Source organism: Filicampus tigris, chromosome 13 (assembly GCF_054856515.1).
Source record: "Filicampus tigris isolate MCC_2025a chromosome 13, RoL_Ftig_1.0, whole genome shotgun sequence".
Classification (NCBI taxonomy): domain Eukaryota; kingdom Metazoa; phylum Chordata; class Actinopteri; order Syngnathiformes; family Syngnathidae; genus Filicampus; species Filicampus tigris.
In genome coordinates this window covers 23,948,585-23,973,032 of record NC_141229.1, presented here as the reverse complement: position 1 = coordinate 23,973,032, position 24,448 = coordinate 23,948,585, and the positions used below count along the sequence as shown (strand labels likewise).

Sequence of the window (24,448 nt, the reverse complement as noted above, 5' to 3'; positions counted from 1 at the left end):
GTTACATTTAGGAGAGTAAAACAACTTTGGTTGGGTTCTGTTTGCATTTACATATATGGAAGAGCCTAAGTCAAGGCACAGTCTGCCTCAGTCACTTTTATTTGTTAAGCAATTAATAAAGGTAAATAAAAGTAGCAACGTGTTCTCAAAATATTGTGTGTGTGTCTTCTTGTTTTTCCAACACATTGAAAAATGACTTTTTCATGTTGGACTGTACTCATACACCGTGGGAAAACCTGATGAAGGCATAAAATCTGACCCATGTGTACACATATATGAGACCACTCAAATGTTTAGTGGATTTCAGTGTCCTGGTGAGTCTGACGAAATTATGACCATTACAGCTTCTAACAACATTCACTGTATTGTCTCTGGTATATCTGGCTCCAAATGTCAGATGTCGTAACTATCTTGGACAATTTGTATTTATTTATTTACTTATTTATTTATGCCTACCTGTAACTGCCCAGTGGGCTTCGTCTACCTGCTCAGGATGGCCAGTAATATTGTAGATGATGATGTCACATTCCATCAGTTTTTGTAGAACGTTTTGCCTACTCGGTTGCTTACAAACAAAATAGGTAGTTAGTCCTTAAATCACGTTTTCAGTTTGCGGGATTATTTTTCATGTTTAATTTTTATTGGTACTTACAATGTAAGCTTCCAACACATAGGGTCTAATCTCCTCTGAAGCATCTGAACTCGTTCCAACGACCTTGTAACTTTGTGACCCAGAGTCGCTTGATTTAAATGTCCGACCCTCTTTCTCAACCGAGGCATCAGCTTCAACCGTATGTTTGGAAAGACACTGTCAACAAGAAACACCTTTTACGAGACACATTTCACGTTTTGATTACTCACGTATAAAGATGTTACCTTTGCTATACATTTAGATGTGAATGAGTCAACATCGTTGATAAAAACTCTTTTCTGTTCTTGTATAAGTATGTCCATCTTCCTGTCCGGCAGAACCTACAGCAAGCTTCCGGTTTTGTATTATTTTTCCGTTGCCATGGGTGAACGCAAACAGCCAAGCTTTTTTTCTTGTTCTTTTATAGCCAAGCATTTCAGTGACGGTTGTGTCAGTGACGACGATCCCGCAACTACGTGTACGGTAAAGGATTCTTTATACTGACAGGACACCGCAGGGTGGAATTCCCTCTTCCTTTTATGGCCAATTTCGGTCGGCGTTTATACTACCGAGCAACAACCAAAACTACAGATACAACAATGGAAGGTGCCTGCTGCAACTAAGGGACCTAGATGACTAGACGATGCATTTAATTGTATTGCGAAATCAATCAGGAAGGTGACGGTGAAAGTGGTACATGCGTGTGTAGGTTTCTTTACACACAGATAAGCGACCAAACACCCAAGCCGCTGCCAAACTAGTTTTCTTCGCAGCAGCAAACAAGTTGCGTAGTGGTGGATCATCTCCTTTGAGGTGACAAATAAATTGCCCTAATGCCCTGAACTGAGCGGGGGACTACGTAAATTAAACGTCATTGCAATATGTGCCATAACAGACCAATCACAAGAGAGAGTCACACTAAAAAATGCTGGGTTGCTTTATCTACCCAACTGCGGGGTTATTCCATTTTTTATCAATTTTGGGTTATTTTTTTAGCTAGGTCAAAAGCCTTCAACTCAAAATGGTTTATTTTATTCTAATCAACCGCGGGGTTATGAAACTTTTGATCCATTATGGGTTATTTGTATATTTATATCCAGCATTGGGTTATTTGTGTGCGTCGTACTCATGACGTCATCGCATCTTCACGTCGATAGACTTCAATCCAGCGTGTCCGAACCGAGATTTCACTCACACTGCGTTCGGGCTACACGAGCACAAAAATCACCGCCGGGAGAAATTATCCATTTGAAGAGGTAAAGTAATGATTTTGTTCACACTACATATGATTTACATTGTCTGTGTTGCGTTGCCCATTGAAGTAGTATCGTTGTTTTCTTTTCCAATTTCGTTGGTAAATGTTTCTCGTTTGTTATCTACGTGAGTAGCCTGTTTTTTTTCGTTTGAGCACAGTTTTAACGCCGGCGAATTAGCGAATATGTCATTAAACTTGTTCATAATGCCACCGGTCATGTTTATGTTTACTTCGCCAGCTTGTCAGCTTGCTAGTATAAAGTCGGCTTTATGCTCGTTTTCACTACTGTAACAGTGTTATCCGTAGATTCGTTCAGTCCGCCACAAATTATTTTAAGCGCCAAGTATGCGTCTTCGCTGCCTAAATTTACGGAGTGTGAGCTCGGTCCCTCCATATTTTGTAAAATGACTGTTCATTACTATTCACCAACAATCTAGCTTATTATCTTAACATTTGGGTGCATTTGCTAGTCGTGGATTGCATTACTTGTATGAATTCTTGTCATGTCATCTTCCAAACCGCTTATCCTATATAGGGTCGCGGGGAGTTGCTGGAGCCTATCCCAGCCGTCAATGGGCGAAGGCAGACTACACCCCGAACTGGTCGCCAGCCAGTCACAGGGTACACATAGACACTGTCACTGAGCGGGAATCGATCCCACGCTGCCCGCACACAACTCAGGCGTGTGTACCACTACACTATCAGCGGACTGTATGAATTCTTATGAAATATAATTACCCTTGTTTTGTAATATAATAATGATAATGCTTTAGTCAGTCTGTGAGTTATTATTTCAGGCCTGCCCAGTTGGTCCAAGTCAGTCAAACGGCGTAGAGAACTGACTTAACGGTACCATGTCGCATGCAGGTGACCCACGCCTGACGCACAGCCACATAAATAACAAATACAACAGCATTTCAGTCTCTCAGACCTCAATGACGTGTGTCCCATATTGTTTAATTTCACAATCACCACAATGTGCATGTGTGTGTCAGTTGTTTTTATTTGGATGCTCTTGTGACGTGGAAATTATGTTCTAGACGCCGATTGGCTGTCACCGACAAGGGAAGGACTGGCCTGAAATACTGATGGGAACTTACTGATGGACTGACAAGGCCCACCTCTGTTTATTACTTTGTTTTCATTTAACCATATTGATAAAGATTGTCGCAAATTGGTATTTTAAACCCCTTTTCCTCCAAATGCAGCCAAAAATAATGACACTATTTCTCCACTACTGGTCGATTAACAACACATACCTAAGAACAATTTGCAAGCACTACAATCTGTTTTGGACTGCTAAAATAGACTCGTGTTACGGCGGCATTTTTGGAATTTTTGCAAACTTGGATAATCTGTCCCAATCGTTTGAGGTAAGCTGCACAAAGATAAAAAATATTAACCATGTTATTGTGTGCTAGTATCGCTAACATGACAAGGTAGAGTGCCTATGACACTGATTTTTGACGATATTTGTCAAATTTGGTTGGCTACAAACACAATGCTGTATCTCGACAGCTTTCGACACTCACACATTTTATTTATAAACTCCCCCTCCAGTTAGTATCTGTAAATATATCTGTACAAAAACAACATTTTTAGATATAAAATTATTTATTTGATTATTTTTTCTGTAGAACTGAATGCAGCATCTTCCTATACAAAGCGAGCAGGTGGACTTTGGACCAGGGGTTGATGGGAGCTGCCTGTGGTTTTGGGGACAGTGATGATGAATACACTCCTAAACCTGGTGAAAATAGGTTTGTAAAGTTTCAGCTTGTTTAGGATGTTTATGTAACTATGGGTACACATTGAATAGCTGGAAATGTCTGCTCTTTTCTAAAGTAATTTCTTCTTTCTATGTCTTTGTCAAATTGCAAGGGCCAGACTGTGTACAAATGTGCCAAGTGCAGCGTTCATTTGTGCCGTAAACACCGACTGCTTTTGTGAATTGCACAAGTGAGCTGAAGATACATGTTCACGGTCCTCACTGGAAGGTCATCAAACTGAGTGGGAGTAAAGGTAAGTAAACTTGTGTTTTGTGTTGATGTGTTTTTTAGGGTCGGGCAGTATTATGGTAATACTGTAGTATCTTAAAATAGCAACAGTGTCACTTTTCAACACCGTCCTTTAAAAAAACTTGAGCACATTAAGACCTAAAATTATATCAAATATAATTTTTGGACAAAACATATAAATGTGTAGTTGTGTTTTCATCTTAATGTTACTATAACTTTTTAAAAGTAATAGCAAAATTGCTTCTTGTAACTGCATGGGAATGATGTTTTATTAGTCACATGACATGACAGTCCATGGCCAGTCATGCGGATCTCGACTAAAGTGCGTTGGTCTCCCACAAAACAAGCAACACCAGCAATTTGGCGCCCGTTTGCCCTTCTGTTTTGTTATTTCAAACACCAACAGTGCAAGAAGTTGCCACACAAGGCAACTTGTGCACAATGCCTTGTGCAGCACAAGGCATTTTGAAATGCTACGGGGGCTGACGATCGTTTAGAAAAAGGAAGCAAAATACATACATTTCAGGCAGGCGGCCATCGGTGCATAGCTATAGATAAATAGGATAGAGATAGACCAATATGTTTTTTTCAGGGCCGATGGAAGGAGGCCAATAACTAATATTTGGAGCCGATATTCATTTTCAGCAAGAAGAAAAATATTGGCGTCAAATCTTTAAAAAAATAAAAATAAAACTTGTAACTTTGTTGAAACGTCTTGAAGCATATGAATAATTGTTCAGATTTGCAGTGCTGATTTTTTTTTTTTTTACTTTTGTAATTGTTTGCCAATACAGTATACGTTTGTTGTAAAATTCTAACAAAAAGGGAGCTCCCAGTGTCATCAGCATGTCTTCAAAAGTTAAATGAAAATTTAAAAAACAATAGCACCATATAGTTTACTACAGTAAATAGTCCTCCAAAATTTCGAAGTGACAAAAATGTTGTAGTTTCACTTCTTTGTTTTGATTTCAAACAAAAACAAAAAGTGCAGAGTGTTCCCAGGGTCATTAGAAACTAAATTTAACTGAAAATTTAAATGGTTCCTTGAAGTTAACACACATTTAAAGTGATTTATCGGCGATCATATTAAAAAAAAAAAAGGCAGATACAGATATTAGTCAAAACTAGAGATGGGAATTTCGACTAATTTGCCCGCTGACTAGTCTCAAATTTTATTTGCGACTAGTCTATAAGCAAGAAAACTTGAAATTTAATACATATTGAATTCAAAGTTTAAAATGCAAATGTTTTGTGTCTTTACAGTAGGGGCTATTCTAGCCCAAACATTCAGGACAGTTTGTTTATTTAAATTCTATTGATGTAACCACAACTGACTCAATAAAAGTGAACAATTGAAAGAGGAATACATTTCTGATACATTTGCCAATGCAATGCATGGCATTTATTATGAATAATGTACCGTATTTTCCGGACTATAAATCGCTCCGGCGTACAAGTCCCACCAGCCATAAAATGCATAATAAAGTGGAAAAAAACATATATAAGTCGCACTGGAGTATAAGTCGCATTTTGGTAGGATAATTGTGCGCTTAGTACACATCATTTACACCGAGCTACAATGATACATGTAGCATGCAAGAAAGTTATGGCAAGATAACTTTAAACCCACCAAAACGGTTGTAGATTGATTAAATAAGTCTTTTATTTATCCCCGACCATGTAGAATGTTTCCAAGTCTCCAAAAGTATTTATGTATTCGGTCGTAATTATGTCTTTGTTTCCTTTGTGCTGAGTGTGCTCCTCCTTACATGTGTGGCTGCATGATGACACACACTCACACAGCCATAGGCACGGCAACTGCCTGTTTGTGGTTTATTCTTGTTCAACCATCGCCTGTAAGTAACTTTGACAATTGTGTGTAATGAGCATGCAACATTTATATAGGAGCTGAATTGTGGCTGGTTGTACTGTGTTGTTGACTGAACATACTGTAATATCTGTTCCTTGTTTTGTGCATGTGCTGGCTGGGCCTATGGGTAGTGAGTGACGTCATAGCGAGGGGACAAGGAGTTTAGGAGGGAAGTTGAGAGGGAGAGCGGGTGGTATGATTGAGCGGATGGGCGTGAGTTGTGGCCACCAGCAGCTCTTGTGTGAATGTGTTCTGTTTTCCGGGACGATCTGTGATTAAAAACGACGATCAGACTGCATCAGCGACTGTGTGCATCTTTGACCACTTCGAGGGGCATTACATTTGGTGTCAGAAGTTTCGGATTCACTCGTCGCACGCTCGGCTTTGAGGATGTTCGGCGATCCCCTTATTCGACGAAAGGTGAAAGAAGAAGCCGTGCAGTGCGTGATTGATATGCCTGAGTCAAGTTGCACCGAGTGGGGCCGCCATAACGCTGCTGTTCCGCGCCAAGATGAGCGTGAGCCCGCCAAAACGGGGTTACGCTATGACGGAGCGACAGCTGCCGCCGCGGACGAGGATGTGAACGTGCATGGCGGTGCTCTGGACCTCGCGTGGCCCGCTATGAAGGCACTTAAATTCTCCGGAAAGGGAAGTTGGGAGGCTTATAGAGCACAGTTCGAGTTGGTGGCTGATGCCGCGCATTGGCCGAAGAAGACGAAAGCGGTGCAGTTGGCGCTTTCGCTGACGGAGGATGCCACATCCTGTCTGCTGCTGCTGAGCCCCGAAGAGAGACTCGATTACAGCGCGCTGGTGGGTGCTTTGCAGAGGCGCTTTGGGGAGTTTCATTTGAGAGACTCCCTGCGCTGTGAGTTCAAGCACCGTGATCGACATCCGGGGGAGCCGCTCCGTTATCTCGCGCATGAGATCGAGAGCCTGGGTCGGCGCGCGTATGCTGGAATGCCAAATGAGATACAAAATGAACTGATACGTGATCAGTTCATCCAAGCCCTCAGACCAGATGAGCTGCGGCTGCATGTCCAGCTTGCTCACCCAGCAGCCCTGGGAGACGCGCTTGCTCTCGCCACGGAGAGGGAGATTGCAGCCAAGGGGGCGCTGCAGACACCAAACTGTCCCGTTTCGGCAACGTCGTTCCCGGAAGGGGAGGAGCGCAGACCGGCATGGGTGGAGGAGCTGGTGTGTGCCATTAATACTCGCTCAGCACAGCATGAGGATGGAAGTGGCCGGCGTGCACGCCCTGTTGTCTGCTGGGGGTGTGGACAGCCAGGTCACCTTCTGCGGCGCTGCCCAAAGATGCTAAATCAGCAGGGAAACGAAAAAGGGTACGTGTAGCCCGGATGACGCGGACCCCTCCAGTCGTTAACCGGGAGGTGCAACCTGCATGTGCTGGCGCTATGAGCAGGGACCCCCACGTCCAGGATGAGACCGTTGTAACGGTGGGATGGACAGACGTGGGGGACCCCAGTCATGTTCGTGTGCAGATTGGGGACACTTCTTATACAGCCCTGGTGGACACTGGGTCCTCAGCCACGATTGTGAGGCCTGACGTCGTTCCAGTGGGAACCGTCTTAGAATCGACCTTTACAAAACTGAGGACAGTGACCGGTGAAACGGCCCCCATGAGAGGCAGAGGGACATTTGTGTTTGTTTTGGGGGGTTTGTCGACGACTCACTCAGCTTGGGTGGCGGACGTGAGTGACCCATGTATTCTGGGTAGGGACTTTTTGAAAGCTGCAAAAGGTGTGGTGGATTTGGGAGCTGGGGTGCTCAACCTGCCGAATGGTCAGCGTGTGGGGCTAGTTCCGGCGTCTCAACGGGGTACTTCGGGGGTAATCATCAACACTGCTGACCCTGCAGCAGGCAAGCTGCAGGTGGGGATGATGCTACCCAGCCCGACCAAGGTAGCTGCAGCACCAGCTCCTAGGCAGTCGACGGTAGATCGGGTAGAGTTCGCTCACCTCACCTGGACTTGTTCCTAGTTGGGGCTACCGGAGTCGACCTCACAGCGACCGACAGTAGATCGGGTAGAGTTCGCTCGCCCCGTGACGGACGACCCTTGGGGGGGGGGGGCAGTGACGGCCAGCCCAGCCATGCCAGGGAATGTAACCACGGGTCGCCTAGCAGAGAACCGGACAGAGGCGATACGGTTCATCTGGGAAAAGAACTGTGATGGCTTGGATGTCGAGCAGCGGGAGCAGCTGTGGCAGGTGCTGTGGGACTTTGAGAGCATTTTTGCCCTCAGTGAGAATGAGGTGGGCCTCACTCACTTGGTTGAGCACCACATCGACACCGGGGACGCGCGACCAGTTAAGGTGCGGCCCCGACGCCTGCCTTGGCCCAGCAGGAGGCTGCGGATCAGGAGGTCCGTGCCATGCTCGAGGCGGGAATTATAGAGCCTTCCGACAGCCCGTGGGCGTCTGGCGTGGTCATGGTTCCCAGAAAGAAAAGTACCAGACCGCGGTTCTGTGTGGACTACAGGCCGCTCAATAAAGTGACAAGGAAGGACTGCTACCCGCTCCCGCGGATAGATGAGACGTTGGATCTGGTCTCTGGGTCTGCGTGGTTCTCATCGCTCGACCTGCGCAGTGGCTACTGGCAGGTCCCCCTCACCGCCGAGTCCAGACCTAAGACAGCGTTCTGCACCCCCAGAGGACACTGGCAGTTTAAAGTAATGAGTTTTGGACTCTGCAATGCACCAGGAACGTTCGAGCGCTTGATGGACACAGTGCTCTCGAACATTCCGCGGCAAGAATGCTTGGTGTATTTGGACGATGTCCTCGTCCACGGTGAGTCCTTCCAGACTGTGTTGGAGTCTCTAAGGCTGGTGCTGGGTAGAATTGCTGCGGCTGGACTGAAACTGCACCCAGAAAAGTGCCACTTTATGCGGCGAGAGGTGGAGTTCCTGGGTCACCGAGTGAATGGAGACGGCATCAGCACACTGGAGGAGAAGGTCAGCGCCATCAAAGACTGGCCAGCCCCAAAAGATCAGAAGCAGCTTAAGAGTTTTTTGGGGCTTTCCTCATATTACAGACGGTTCGTGAGAGGATTTTCTTGCATCGGGGCGCCCTTTTTCCGGCTTCTTCAGGACAACCAACCCTTTTTGTGGACGCCGGACTGTCAGGAGGCATTTTCCAGCCTGAAAAATGCCCTCATCAATGCTCCTGTTCTCACTCCACCTGATCCAGCCTTGTCTTTTGTGCTGGATACGGACGCTAGCAATGTCGGCATGGGGGCGGTGTTGTCACAGGTGGGGCCGGAAGGTGGTGGCCTACTTCAGCCGCATTTTCAATAAGAGTGAACGACGATACTGTGTCACCAGACGTGAACTACTGGCAGTTGTTTTGGCTGCGCGTCATTTCAAGTACTACCTATGTGGCGTTCCGTTCACCATCAGGACGGATCATGCTGCGCTGCAGTGGTTGATGTCGTTCAGGGAACCAGAAGGCCAAGTGGCACGGTGGCTGGAGGAGCTGCAGGCGTTCCACTTTACTGTGGTACATCGGGCTGGAGCTCAGCACGTCAATGCTGATGCCCTTTCCCGGCGTCCATGTGCTGTTGGCGGCTGCGGCTACTGCAACCGGCGGGATGCCAGGGAGTTGGAGCTGTGTGGGGAGGCGACTGCCGAAGGACCATCGTGCTGCATCCTCGGAGGCTGTGGACACTGCAGAGTGGGCTGTCAAGCAGGAAGAGGATCGTGATCTCAACCCTGTGCGACAGTGGGTCCAGAGTGGCAGGAGGCCACCCTGGGAAGGAGTGATGGGACTCTCTGTGGGCGCCAAAGGCCTTTGGAGCAAGTTGGCTGTCTTACACATGAAGGATGGCGTGCTGCAGCGTGCGTGGAATGATCCAGCGACCGTAGAGGAGAGGTGGCAGGTGGTGGTGCCCAGAGCTCTTAGAGAGTCGGTACTGAGAGCATTTCACTGGGGCACGGGTACCGGACACTTTGGCAGCACAAAGACACTCAGACGGCTTCGACAAGGGTTTTACTGGGGCCAGCATCGACGGGACGTGGAGGACTTTTGCCGGCGGTGTGACGAGTGTGCGGACTACAAGGGCCCTCAAGACCAATCGCATGCACCGCTTCAGCAACAGAGAGTTGGGGCGCCCATGGAGCGGGTTGCTGTGGACATTATGGGGCCTTTTCCCGTGACGGACAGAGGGAACCGTTACGTGCTGTGTGCGATGGACTATTTCACAAAGTGGCCCGAGGCATACGCACTGCCAGATCAGGAGGCAGAGACGGTGGCGGATGCACTGTTGGAGGGCATGTGCTGCCGGTTTGGGACTGCAGATATACTCCACAGTGATCAAGGCAGAAATTTTGAGTTCAAGGTTTTTGCTGCCCTTTGTGAACGCTTGAACATGCAGAAGACGTGAACCACCCCTTTGCATCCGCAGAGTGATGGTTTAGTTGAACGTTTTAACCGCACCATGCAGCAGCAGCTTGCCATCCTCACCTCCGAGCGCCAACATGATTGGGACCAGCATATTCCAACGGTGTTGATGGCGTATCGTTCGGCTGTCCAAAGTTCCACAAGCTGTACTCCTGCTCTGCTGATGCTTGGCCGGGAGATCCGGACACCAGCGGAGATGGTGTTTGGCAGACCACCAGGCAGCCCCGAGGATCGGCCGGGGCTGGAATATGCCCGGAGACTGCAGGATCGTTTGGAGGCAGCGCATGTCTTCGCCCAGGACCAGCTAGAGAAAGCTGGTGCACGTCAGAAGCGGAACTACGACGTACGCAGCAAGGGGCGGAACTTCCAGGTCAACGAGCTGGTTTGGGTGTATACACCAAAAAGAAAGAAGGGACGCTGCCCTAAGTTAGACAGTCATTGGGACGGGCCGTGTAGGGTCCTTGAGCGGGTGGGGGAGGTAGTGTATCGGGTGGCAGTTCCCCCCAGGGGGCCGGAGGGTTGCCCTACATCGGGACAGGTTGGCTCCGTACCGGAGCAGTGGTGTTCCGATATTTGAGGCCGGGTCTGTTTCACCTGCCATTTCAGGACGAGTGGTGGATTCAGGTTCCCCAGATCCCACTCATGTTGTCCCTGTTCCTCCGGTTGGAGACAGAAATGGCACGGGTCCAGGCCGACCCAAGAGACAGAGGCGTAGGCCGCAGCGCCTAGAGGATTTTTTTTTGTTGACCCCCTCGGGGGCGAGGGTTTCATAAAGGGGAGGGCAGTGTAATATCTGTTCCTTGTTTTGTGCATGTGCTGGCTGGGCCTATGGGTAGTGAGTGACGTCATAGCGAGGGGACAAGGAGTTTAGGAGGGAAGTTGAGAGGGAGAGCGGGTGGTATGATTGAGCGGATGGGCGTGAGTTGTGGCCACCAGCAGCTCTTGTGTGAATGTGTTCTGTTTTCCGGGACGATCTGTGATTAAAAACGACGATCAGACTGCATCAGCGACTGTGTGCATCTTTGACCACTTCGAGGGGCATTACAATACTAATCGCTATTGCTAATGCTAATCGCGATCGCTAATCGTTAGCATGTCTGCCTGTTTGTGGTTCATTCTTGTTTAATCGTGGTCTGAAACTAACTTAGACAATTGTGTGTAATGACATTTGTATACGAGCTGAATTGTAAATGATTGTAGGTTGACTGAACATACTACTAAGTATCGCTAATGTTAATCGCGATCGCTAATCGTTAGCATAGGCTCATCTTGTTCATGAGTTTCAAGTTTCTTTTGTTTCGACAATGACAATGATCTTCCTATTTTTTTGTGAAGAGAAAACTCTCAACGTGCTGACAGTTTCGCCTGTCACTTGCAGCCTTCCTCGGAGCCTGTCACTGCTTCCACATGACGTGTCTAAAAACAGTTGACCGGGTCAGGGGAATCTTCTAAATAAGGCTCCCCGACCCGATCAAGGCTGCGCTCCAAACCCCTGCAAATGCGCTATATAAATAAAATTGTATTGTATTTTTTTTTGCTCTGGGCACGTCACGTGGAAGCAGTGACAGGCTCCGAGGAAGGCTGCAAGTGACAACCGAAACTGTCAGCACGGTAAGAGAGTTTTTCTCTTCACAAAAAATAGAAAGATCATTGGCATTGTCGAAACAAAAGAAACTTGAAACTCATTTAACGAATAAGACAGGATGAACATTATTGGATCATCTTGTTCATGTTTATGAAAATACATGTATATGTAGATTGATAGATTGCTAGTATTTTCTGTTTCTTGTGCAGTTTCACAATATAAACAGGCAACTTCGCTGCACACCTAGAGTCTGTGGAGTTTGTTTGTGAATGTTTAGCTGTTTGGATAAGCTGGCTTCCTCAACTAGCAAGGCCTTAACAGTCAAATTGTCTTTTGATCATACGGTACTATTTTAATTACTTATTTAACTAAACATTAAACTTTAACCGTTTGAATTATTCATGCATTTTAATAGCTTTTGAGATGTATCTTATCGTCGCTGTCCTGTGAAAAACACTTATGTCCAATGTTGGACTTTTTTATTTTTCACTTTAATGCGATGTCTGTAACTCGGAAACATGATTCATGTAAAAATAAAAAAATGAAAAAAAATGGAGATAAGTGTTTTTCACATGACAGCGATGTTATGTTTCTTTATGTGGGTTACAATAACATGTGAAATGATATACAGTGGCTTGTTAGCTCTGACTTTTATTTATGATGTTTTGTCTCGCCTGCAGAGGGAGACAAAACATCATAAATACAAGTCAGCACTAACAAGCCATGACAGTAATGTGTTAATAAGTTCACATAAGTCGCTCCGGAGTATAAGTCGCACCCCCGACTATGAAACTATGAAAAAAAACTGTGATTTATAGTCCGGAAAATACGGTAATGAGTAATGTACCGGCTCCCAGTCCAGCAGGGTCTCATTCGCCATATGTTAGGTGCATTATCATGCACACAGGCGCCGACTTTATGTTCTAGTGCCCACGTACCCATCACACTCCGCAGGAGAGCAGCCAAGTTTTCAGCTGTGTGTCTTTCCTCCAAGGCGCATGAAGCACACAGCTGCGGAGATGTCCTTCGTCCACATAATGACACATTAAAGTCATGTAAGATTCGGTGGCTATGGATGTCCATCCGTCTGTAGTTATGGCCACATAGTTGACCCGCTCAAACGCTCATAGCATCTCCTCTCTCATTTGGTTATGGCTACTCTCGAGTTAGGGCGTTATTGTTTTGCGACTTGGCACCACATATGCAGGCTTGATATACAGCATTAATTTTTCGAACCCTTTTCCCTCAACAAAAGCAAGTGGCAACATATCGCATAATTTTACAAATTAGTTGGGTAATCTTTGCTGTGCTGTGAGCATCACAACGCTTGGCTGGAACAAACACTCTCATGCTCGTCTGCCTGGCCCCGCCGCCATCGACCTGCAGGTTCACATCGAGGTTTACTTTGGATGTGGTTTCTCATCGCTCCGGGAGAGTGGTTGTAAGCGAATTTATGCTTACAAGGCCAACAAATCGTTTAGTTTAAAATTTATTGGACTTCGGTTCGAAAGTAATTAATCCAAATTGTACAATTCAGATCTTCCTTGTCCAAATAAGATGGACATATAGGTGGACGACATGAATTTTTACCGCATGTTTATTGTAATGACAGTCATTTTATTTGTGTACATTTGGTCCTTACTCATAATATCTCAAATGTTCTCTTCCATTATTTCTTTTTCAGCCTGGGCCAAACATGGTGGAGAATCGTCATGAGGCCAACACATCAACACTACTCCTGCCACCAATACCCAAAGCAATGCCAATATGTGTGGGAATTAATACAAACTGTCTTTCAAATGTCAAGAGTGTTTAAAGTCCAAAGTTACCACTTTTCTTGATAGTCAAATATGTGCTTTGTAAATTCAGCTAATAGATTGTCGTGTTAACATGTTGGCTTCCTTTGATGTTACTTACTAATTATTACTTATGGACTTATGCTTTTACTTGTTGGTTTTGCACTGTTACGTTACTGTTAATTCATCTGACACTGATATGAATTACTTGCTCTTGACTAAAGGTGATTTACATGCATAACATTTTAGCTGTTCTCGCGCTATTTATTGCATATATGTACACTAGTTGAAACAACCCAGAAATTTAGTAAATTTGACCCAGAATTTGGGGGTGACATATGACAAACACACTGAGTTGAAACAACCCAGCACAGTAGTTGAATTGACCCATAACAAACACATTGAGTTGAAACAACCTAGCATTGTAGTTGACTTGACCCAGCATTTGGGGATAATATATAGCAAATGTGTGCACCATATTTTTCTGGGCTATAAGCCGCACCGTTATATAAGCCGCACCTATCTATGTTGAAAAACATTTTAAAGGGACAGTGTGTAAGGGTTTGTTGATTTTTTTTTTCATATTATTATTTTAGAAAAACACAGTTTATTTCAATAATGTGCAAAAATAGATCTACTATCACGTCAATGTAATTATTGCCGAAGTAATCGCTTATTATATTAAATAGGGCGTACCCCACCCACCGAACTATCCGCCCCCTCATTTATGGCGATCGCAGTAATTCTGCCATGGCTCAGCTCGATTAATTTTTTACGCATGGCTATGACGTGACATCATCGTTAGTGATGTCTACATGAAATGGGATATTAATTTCAGTGTACACTTAACCCCTATCAAGAAAAGGACACAAACAGGAGACAGCGCAGCCCTACAACCCAGGTAGCAAAATTCATCCGACTTATACGTGGGCCACATGCTTGTGTTTCTTCTGGCCCAGTATACGGCTGGTTCCACTGGCCAAGTCTGGCGTATATACATTATGACTTAAGGTTAGCATTCATGGGCCTGACATGGCCCAGCGTGTTTACAACAATTGAAAAAGGATCTGGTCCTCTTCTGGTCCACATACTGTTTTATTATATGTATAATAATTTGGCCCACCTCTGGCCCAGACACTACATACCGGTATCAAATTAAAAATCTACTGCTGGCCCAGCTACGGCCCATACACTATACACTGATCCCAATTATAAATTTGTGTTGCTGGCCCAAACCTGGCCCATGCACCGCATGAAAGGCTGTTTTGTTGTCATGGAGATCTTGAGTCCCATCTGCACTGTAAAAAGCTTGACCATCATCTACATAAATAAATTGAGGCAACAAAGTGACAATTGATATAATTGAAGAGATTTTACTACCTCAACTTTGATTAAAAACAATTGATTTAACAAAGTAGAGTCAAACAAAACTATTAAATACAAAATAATGAAATCACTCGTTTAAATATTTTGGATTGACTAATAATATTGCACAGGTAGAGTGAATCTACATCAATTTAACCTTGAAAACTGATTAAAATTTGCTACATATCTGAAAAAAATTCAGATTTACTAAATTTATGAGTCATTTAGATTTTGAGTCACCAATTAAATAGGTGGAATTAATTTATACATACTAATTATCTTTATGAAATCAAGTTCTATTTACTAAATATCTGGATGATAATGATTTAGATTTACGAATTAATTGGGTGAAATTAGTTTATACATGCTAATTATCTTGAGGAAAATGATTTATTTTTACTAAATATCTGGGAGATATTGATTTAGATGTACTAATTAATTAGGTTAAATTAATTTATATATACTAATTGTCTTGGAGAAATTGATTTATATTTACTAAATATCTGGATGATATTGATTTAGATTCACTAATTAATTGGGTGAAATTAATTTATACATACTAATTGTGTAGAAGATATTGATTTATATTTACTAAATATCTGGATGATATTGACTTAGATTTACTAGTTAATTGGTTGAAGTTAATTTATACATACCAATTATCTTATGGACATTGATTTGTATTAACTAAATGTCTAAAATATATTGATTCAGATTCATTAATTATGTTAAATTTATTTATATCTATCTCAATGAACGTGAGTTCCACTACTAAATATCTGGATGAGATTGGTTTAGATCATTTTATGGGTAAAATTGAGGGTAGAAAGATGTGTGAAAAATAATGATTTGGATTCAATACCTAAAATATGTTGCATTAAGTTATATGTACCACATTTAGATCTATTTAATGTTATTGATTGTAACTTTGTTGTCGTAATTTTTTCGAGTCAAATTTACTTAATGTCATGTCTTCTTGTAGCAATAAGTGACACACACATATTAAAACAGTAAAGAAACATTTAATTGTGCAACCTTGTTAAACACATTTTCAACATTTTTCAAAATAATTTTTGGTTTAGAATACATGTATATTTTTTTAAATCAGTGAAATACAGGCAAAATACAAATAGGTTAACTGTGCGAAATATATAAATAAATATGAAAATATACACATATACATTTATGTATACACATTAATACATACATATATCTACATAAATATACACAATTATACATATACGCATATACATACACTGTATGTATACATATATATTTACAATATATTATTCAATATTACATTGAATATTCCTATATATGTATTAATATAGTAGTTAACTTACCTCAAATTTCTGCATTTATTGACTGATTCAAACCATTCAAAATACACACTGTTCAACTCATTCCATTTGCCAAAATGTAACATTGTTTAAAAATAAAAGCCCTAAATTAACACCGTTATAAATATTTACAACCAGAGTTCCACCTTTTTCCGCTGACTCAAACCATTCAAAATTATTTTTTCAACTTCATTTCAACTGTTCACCTCATCCAGTTCAGCCTCAGCATTCACATATTTTGGACATCACACCCTTCAAATGAGTATGCACATTTCCAACAAATCAAACATTTGACTTAAGAACAAAATTGAGTGCCAGTTTGAGGACCCTTGGAGGGCAAGTCAACGCAGAGAAAATCTTAACAATGTTATATCCTATTCTATTCTAACTAGTCGAAACACATTATTCTGTTTAATATTATTATGTTTGTGGAATATGAATCCAGCAGCAAAATCCACCCCTTTTTACACACCAGATTTTGCTAGTTGATTTGCGATTCCACAGACGCAATATTAACCAGAATACCGTGTTTGGACTAGTGGGGCCGATTAGAACATCTTATTATAAAGAACATTTTTGAACCACCTTCACTTTAAGCCACTAGTTTGTTCTTGAGGCTGTTCACTTTTGGGGAAAGCTTTGAATTCTCCAGTTCAAGAAAAGGTTTTTGGAAGGCTTCAAATATGTATTTGAGCTTCTTTGGATAGGAAAGATTAAGTGCATAAGCCCAGCCAATCTGCATGGCACAAGCCAGTCGGGTCGCGGAGGCAGCAGCTTCAGCAGGGAAGCCCAGACTTCCCTCTCCCCAGCAACATCTTCCAGCTCTCACAGAAGGATCCCAAGGCGTTCCCAGGCAAGCCGGGAGACATAGTCTCTCCAGCGTGTTCTTGGTCGTCCTTGGGGTCTCCTGCCGGTGGGACATGCCCGGAACACCTCACCAGGGAGGTGTCCAGGAGGCATCCTAATCAGATGCCCGAGCCACCTCAACTGGCTCCTCTCAACGCGGAGGAGCAGCGGCTCGACTCTGAGTCCCTCCCGGATGGCCGAACTTCTCACCCTATCTCTGAGGGAGAGCCCGGACACCCTGCGAAGGAAACCCATTTCGGCCGCTTATATCCGAGATCTTGTTCTTTCGGTCATGACCCACAGCTCATGACCATAGGTGAGAGGAGGAACGTAGATCGACCAGTAAATTGAGAGCTTCGCCTTTCGGCTGAGCTCCTTCTTCACCACGACAGACCGATACAGGGTCCGCATCACAGCAGACGCTGCACCGATCCGCCTGTCGATCTCCCGTTCCATCTTACCCTCACTCGTGAACAAGACCCCAAGATACTTGAACTCCTCCACTTGGGGCAGAATCCCATCCCCGACCCGGAGAGGGCACGCCACCCTTTTCCGGCTGAGGACCATGGTCTCAGATTTGGAGGTGCTGATCTTCATTCCGACCGTTTCACACTCGGTTGCGAACCGCTCCAGCGAGAGTTGGAGATCGCGGCTTGAAGAAGCCAACAGTACCACATCATCTGCAAAAAGCAGAGATGCAATACTGAGGCCACCAAACCGGACCCCCTCGACACCTAGGCTGCGCCTAGAAATTCTGTCCATAAAGGTTATGAACAGAATCGGTGACAAAGGGCAGCCTTGGCGGAGTCCAACCCCCACAGGAAACGAATCCGACTTACTGCCGGCAATTCGGACCAAACTCTGATATCGGTGGTACAGGCAGCCCTTATCAGGGGGCTCGGTACCCCATACTCCCGAAGCACCCCCCACAGAACTCCCCGAGGGACACGGTCGAACGCCATCTCCAAGTCCACAAAACACATGTAGACTGGTTGGGCGAACTCCCATGCACCCTCGAGGACCCTGCTGAGGGTGTAGAGCTGGTCCACTGTTCCACGGCCAGGACGAAAACCACATTGCTCCTCCTGAATCCGAGATTCGACCTTCTGACGGACCCTCCCCTCCATCACCCCTGAATAGACCTTGCCGGGGAAGCTGAGGAGTGTGATCCCTCTGTAATTGGAGCACACCCTCCAGTCCCCCTTCTTAAAAAGGGGGACCACCACCCCGGTCTGCCAATCCAGAGGCACTGTCCCCGATGTCCATGCGATGTTGTAGAGACGTGTCAACCATGACAGCCCCTCAACATCCAGAGCCTTTATGAACTCCGGGCGGATCTCATCCACCCCCGGGGCTTTGCCACAGAGGAGCTTTTTTACTACCTCGGTTACTTCAACCCCAGAGATAAGAGAGCCCACCTCAGAGTCTCCAGGCTCCGCTTCCTCAGTGGAAGGCGTGTCGGTGGAATTGAGGAGGTCTTCGAAGTACTCTCCCCACCGACCCACAACGTCCCGAGTTGAGGTCAGCAGCACCCCATCTCCACTATAAACAGTGTTAATGGTGCACTGCTTCCCCCTCCTGAGACGCCGGATTGTGGACCAGAATTTCCTCGAAGCCGTCCGGAAGTCATTTTCCATGGCCTCCCCGAACTCCTCCCACACCTGGGTTTTTGCCTCAGCAACCGCCAGAGCTGCATTCCGCTTGGCCAGCCGGTACCTGTCAGCTGCCTCCGGGGTCCCGCAGGCCAAAAAGGCCCGATAGGACTCCTTCTTCAGCTGGACAGCATCCCTTACCGCTGGTGTCCACCAGCGGGTTCGGGGATTGCCCCCACGACAGGCACCAACCACCTTGCGGCCACAGCTCCGATCGGCCGCCTCAACAATGGAGGCACGAAACATGGTCCACTCGGACTCGATGTCCCCCACCTCCCCCGGGACGTTCTGCCGGAAGTGGTAGTTGAAACTCCTTCTGACAGGGGATTCTGCCAGACGTTCCCAGCAAACCCTCACAATACGTTTGGGTCTGCCAGGTCGGACCGGCATCTTCCCCCACCATCGGAGCCAACTCACCACCAGATGGTGATCAGTTGACAGCTCCGCCCCTCTCTTCACCCGAGTGTCCAAAACATGCGGCCGCAAGTCTGATGATACGACTACAAAGTCGATCATCGAACTGCGGCCTAGGGTATCCTGGTGCCAAGTGCACATATGGACACCCTTATATTTGAACATGGTGTTCGTTATGGACAATCCGTGATGAGCACAGAAGTCCAGTAACCGAACACCGCTCGGGTTCAGATCGGGGGCGCCGTTCCTCCCAATCACACCTCTCCAGGTCTCACTGTCATTAACCACGTGAGCATTGAAGTCCCCCAGCAAAACGATGGAGTCCCCAGGTGGAGCGCCCTCCAGCACACCCTCCAAGGACGCCAAAAAGGGTGGGTACTCTGCGCTGCCGTTTGTTGCATAAGCACAAACAACAGTCAGGACCCGTCCCCCCACCCTCAGGCGGAGGGAGGCTACCCTCTCATCCACTGGGGTAAACCCCAATGTACAGGCGCCAAGCCGCGGGGCAATAAGTATGCCCACACCTGCTCGGCGCCTCTCACCCTGGGCAACTCCAGAGTGGAAGAGTGTCCAACCCCTCTCGAGAGGACTGGGACCAGAACCCAAGCTGTGCGTGGAGGTGAGCCCGACTATATCTAGTCGGAACCTCTCAGCCTCACACACCAGCTCAGGCTCCTTCCCTGCCAGAGAGGTGACATTCCATGTCCCAAGAGCTAGTTTTTGTTGCCGGGGATCGGACCGCCAAGGTCCCTGTCTTCTGCCGCTGCCCAGGTCACACGGCACCCGACCCCTTTGGCCCCTCCCACCAGTGGTGAGCCCATGGGAAGGAGGACCCACGTGTCCTTTTCGGGCTGAGCCCGGCCGGGCCCCATGAGTGCAGGCCCGGCCACCAGGCGCTCGCCATCGAGCCCCACCTCCAGGCCTGGCTCCAGAAGGGGGCCCCGGTGACCCGCGTCCGGGTGAGGGAAAACGGGGTTCATTAATTTCATTCTTCATAAGGGGTCATTTTACAATTACATCATACTCTTTAAAGAGCTCCTCAACCGATTCTCCAAGGTATAACATCAGACACCGGATGACATTCTCTCTGGTGTCATTGATAGAAGGGTTGTTTGGAGCCTGGAATAACATAAACATCAGCCTACTCAAGATAAAGATACAGGTCTTTAAACTAAGAGGCTTACTTAAATTAATAGAAATTAGGAATGGGCAAATACCGATACCAGTCCGCTGATAGTGTAGTGGTACACACGCCCGAGTTGTGTGCGGGCAGCGTGGGATCGATTCCCGCTCAGTGACAGTGTCTATGTGTGCCCTGCGACTGGCTGGCGACCAGTCCGGGGTGTAGTCTGCCTTCGCCCGTTGACGGCTGGGATAGGCTCCAGCAACTCCCCGCGACCCTGTATAGGATAAGCGGTTTGGAAAATGACATGACATGACAAATACCGATACCAGGGTTTGGTATTTCGCTGATATGTCAGTGAGTGAAAGTGAAAGTGAGTCAATTTGTCAATCAGTGGAGATGACCGCTTTACACCAAAGACATGTGTTAAACTGGAATTTTCCTTAACAGTTTGTACATGCAAACAAAGTTCCTCCTTTGTGCGAGGTAGAAATGTTCCACCTTGTACTTCATGTGTCTGGTACTTGGAGGAATGTCCAAGACAAAACCTACAGGGGTATGCACCTGTGAAACTTTCAACTAGTCCACCGAGTGAATGTGCACCAAGATTGTCAGATACAACACAGTGTACCGTGCCTTTAACCCTTTTTCCAGCACTGGGAATGAAAACTCCTTGCTTTTCTAAAGTGACAAGATCTTTCAAGAGTGGTTCCAAAATCACTTTGTATTCAAACTCTTTTACATCAACAGCTTTGCAAAGTAAAGAAAGTTGTGTCCATGTTAATTCAGATTGCAATTCAAATGGCAAATTTGCCAAAATCCAATAAATGGCTGTAATTTTGTGTTTTTTCTTTGATGTCCCTAGTGGGTTGCACTCCTCAAAATCATCTACATAAACAAAAGATTATTGAGAGTCGTGTTTCTTGTCCAGAATAAAAATAATTTTGCTTGTAAAATTTGCCATCAAAAATGGACTTCAGTGTTCTGTTGTTTGAAGACCTTGATAAGATCCTCTCTAAATCTTTATTCTTCAAAATTTTCTGCAAGGTTTTGGGAATGGGCACGTACTGAAAGGTCTTTTGAAAATCAAGAATATATTCAACAGGGTCAACATACTGGAAATGGTCCTTAAAATACGTTCTTCTCTTAAAAGCTGAACTAAGAGGACCACCTAGTGCTCTACTAATGGGATGGCAGTTGCACAGTTGTTCTGCCAATTCACTTATGATTGCTTGATCTACAGTGCATTCATTTGACCTCAATGTTGAATCAAGTGTCTTTCTAACAATGGCAACAGATGCTGAAGATGAAATGAACTGAAGCTCTTCTACCAAGTCATCAATACACCTCACAGATGCATTACATACACACTCTAGCTTTAACAGAAGCAAGGCGATTTTTTTCAGAACCAGATATGATGCGCATTCAGGATCACCATCTACATGAGTGCCCTCATCAACAATGGCCTCTGGCAAATCACAAAAATCAGCTGTATGATTGTGTCTCTCATACACAGCTTTCTTAAAGTCACTCAGAGAATAGGGTTGGTGTCTTCTACTTTTGTGCTTCACAAATGTGTTGTAAACATTTGTCCGGAAACTGCACCCCTCAAATACATAAACGACAGTTTCATGGCCTTTCAGACGATTTCCAATATGCTGAAATAAGTCCTTCTCAGTAGAACAATTACCATTACAAACTAAACACTTAAAAATTGAGATATTGGGCTATAGAACTTCCTCAGTTGCATGGTACCTAGACAAATGAGTGCGGGGGGCACTGTGCATTTTGAATGTGCAGGGGCAGCCACCATACAGACATGGCTGAGATTGCCCACGACTAAATGTTGTGTCCTCTAGACTGTAATGCTTGAGTAGATTCCCTTTTGTAGCAGACAATGACTTGCAGTGGACATGACATACTATATTAACTTGTACATATGATATAACTATATAAATACAATCTAACGAATGTTCCCAACAGATAACTATAAACTAAATTAAAATATTTTTCTGTAATTTATGCTTTCAATTCAAATTCAAGTTGCAACTTCAGAGTGAACAATCAGACTGCTCAAAAAACAAACGCTGATAGAAAAGATGTTTTTTATGTCATTTAGAATCATGATATTGGAAAAAGAGCGCGAAAACCACACAATATATAATAAACCTCTGTTTTATTTTGCTCATCGATTGTAGTATATGACGTTTTTGGGGTGTTGTTATAGGTGTTACTCTTTTTTTTAATACTGTCAGTACAACGTTTCTGTGTTATCCATTGCTTTTGTGTTCTCATTGTATTAAAATTGTTTAAATACTTTTGTATTTGTTGTTAAAGAAATTTTGAAAAATCAAGTACGGTAAGTGTAACTAAATTTTGGGTGTTTGAAAATATAGTACCAGTCTAGCAAATGACGCTTTCCAAGATCGCCGCCGCACTGGGGAGACCTCGCAGTGAGTCTCCCCAGTCCAGGTAATGTCCCTGTCCAAGATGGCCACCGCACCGGGGAGACCTCGGGGAGAGTATCCCCAGTCTTGCAAATGTCGCTTTCCAAGATGGCCGCCGCACCAGGGAGACTTCGGGGTGAGTACCCCCAGGCTATCTAATGTTCTCTGTCCAAGATAGCCGTCAGACCGGGGAGACCTCGGTGTGAGTATCCCTAGTCTAGCTAATGTCCCTGTCTAAGATGGCTGCCGCACCTGGGAGACCTCGGGGCGAGTATCCTCAGTTCAGCTAATGTCACAGACCAAGATGGACGCCGCACTGGGGAGACCTCGGGGTGAGTATCCCCAGTCTAGCTAATGTCCCTGACCAAGATGGCCGCCGCACTGGGGAGACCTCGGGGCGAGTTTCCCCATTCTAGCTAATGCCCCTGTCCAAGATGACCGCCGCACCGGGGAGACCTTGGGGTGAGTAACCCCAGTCAAGCTAATGTCCGTGACCAAGATGGCCGCCGCACCGGGGAGACCTCGGGGTGAGTATCCCCAGTTCAGGTAATGTCCCTGTCCAAGATGGCCGCCGCACCGGGGAGACCTCGGGGAGAGTATCCCCAGTCTTGCAAATGTCGCTTTCCAAGATGGCCGACGCACCTTCGAGACCTCGGGGCGAGTATCCTCAGTTTAGCTAATGTCCCCGACCAAGATGGCCGCCGCAAAGGGGAGACCTCGGGACGAGTATCCCCAGGCTAGCTAATATCACTAACCAAGATAGCCACCACACCGGGGAGACCTCGGGACGAGTTTCCCCAGTTTAGCTAATGGCCCTGTCCAAGATGGCCGCCGCACCGGGGAGACCTCGGGGTGAGTATCCTCAGTATAGCGAATGTCCCTGCCCAAGATTGCCGCCTCTCCAAGATGGCCGCCGCAATTTGGGAGACCTCAGGGTAAGTATCCCCAGTCTATCTAATGTACCTGTCCAAGATGGCCGCAACACAGTGGCGACCACGGGGTGAGTATCCCCAGTCTAGCTAATGTCCCTGCCCAAGACGGCTGCCTGTCCAAGATGGCCTCGGCACTGGGGAGACCTTGGGGTGAGTATCCCCATTCTTGCTAATGTCCCTGATCAAGATGGCCGCCACACTGGGGAGACCTAGGGGTTCGTATCCCCAGTCTAGCTAATGTCCCTGTCCAAGATAGTCGCCACACTGGGGAGACCTCGGGGTGAGTATCCCCAGTCTAGCTAATGTCCCTGACCAAGATGGTCGTCGCGCTGGGGAGACCTCGGGTGAGTATCCGCAGTCTAGCTAATGCCCCAGACCAAGATGGCCGCCGCACCAGGGAGACCTTGGGGCGATTATCCCCAGTCTAGCTAATGTCCCTGTCCAAGATGGCCACCACAATGGTGAGACCTCCGGGTGAATATCCTCAGTCTAGCTCATGTCCCTGCCCAAGATGGCCGCCTCACTCGGGAGACCAAAGGGCAATAACACTGGTCCACTGGAAATGAATGGTGAAATAGTGTGGCTTTTTTAAGTGTGAATGAGTTGAATGTGTGGGAAGTAAGAATTTTGGTGGGTGTTGAAAAGCTGAATGTGAGTTGAATGACTTGAATTTTTTTCAAAATGGAGAATGTGTAAATGTGAAAAGTTGAACGTTCCAATGGAAATGAATCGTGAATAGTTGAATTTTTGTGGGTTTTTTAT

At 45.7% G+C, this 24,448-nt stretch overlaps 1 protein-coding gene and 1 long non-coding RNA gene across 13 annotated transcripts in view; one reads left to right on the top strand and one right to left on the bottom strand.

Moving 5' to 3' along the window:
* The window catches only part of ak7b (adenylate kinase 7b), a 152,292-nt gene extending 151,227 nt beyond the window's left edge, over nt 1–1,065 (bottom strand). For 2 of the 8 annotated variants that reach the window (XM_086048970.1, XM_086048968.1), the window contains exons 1-3: nt 877–1,065; nt 653–808; nt 457–565 (exon numbers count right to left, since the gene is read on the bottom strand). In XM_086048970.1, the coding sequence (XP_085905096.1) occupies nt 457–565; nt 653–808; nt 877–954 (343 nt within the window). In that variant the 5' untranslated portion in view covers nt 955–1,065. Of the gene's footprint in view, nt 1–456; nt 566–652; nt 809–876 lie in introns of those variants that run through there. The other 6 variants (XM_086048972.1, XM_086048971.1, XM_086048969.1 and 3 more) reach the window with 4 other exon arrangements.
* Nucleotides 1,066–1,304: 239 nt separating this feature from the next.
* LOC147137989 (uncharacterized) lies at nt 1,305–15,209 on the top strand. 5 transcript variants are annotated; one of them, XR_015089255.1, is made up of 5 exons: nt 1,318–1,887; nt 2,422–2,507; nt 3,524–3,646; nt 3,768–3,908; nt 13,456–15,209. It is a non-coding gene; the product is annotated as an uncharacterized LOC147137989 (long non-coding RNA). The 5 variants fall into 5 exon arrangements; XR_015089252.1 differs by having other exon boundaries at nt 1,305–1,887; nt 2,422–3,646; XR_015089253.1 differs by having other exon boundaries at nt 1,324–2,507; nt 13,456–15,208.
* The last annotated feature ends 9,239 nt before the right edge of the window (nt 15,210–24,448 follow it).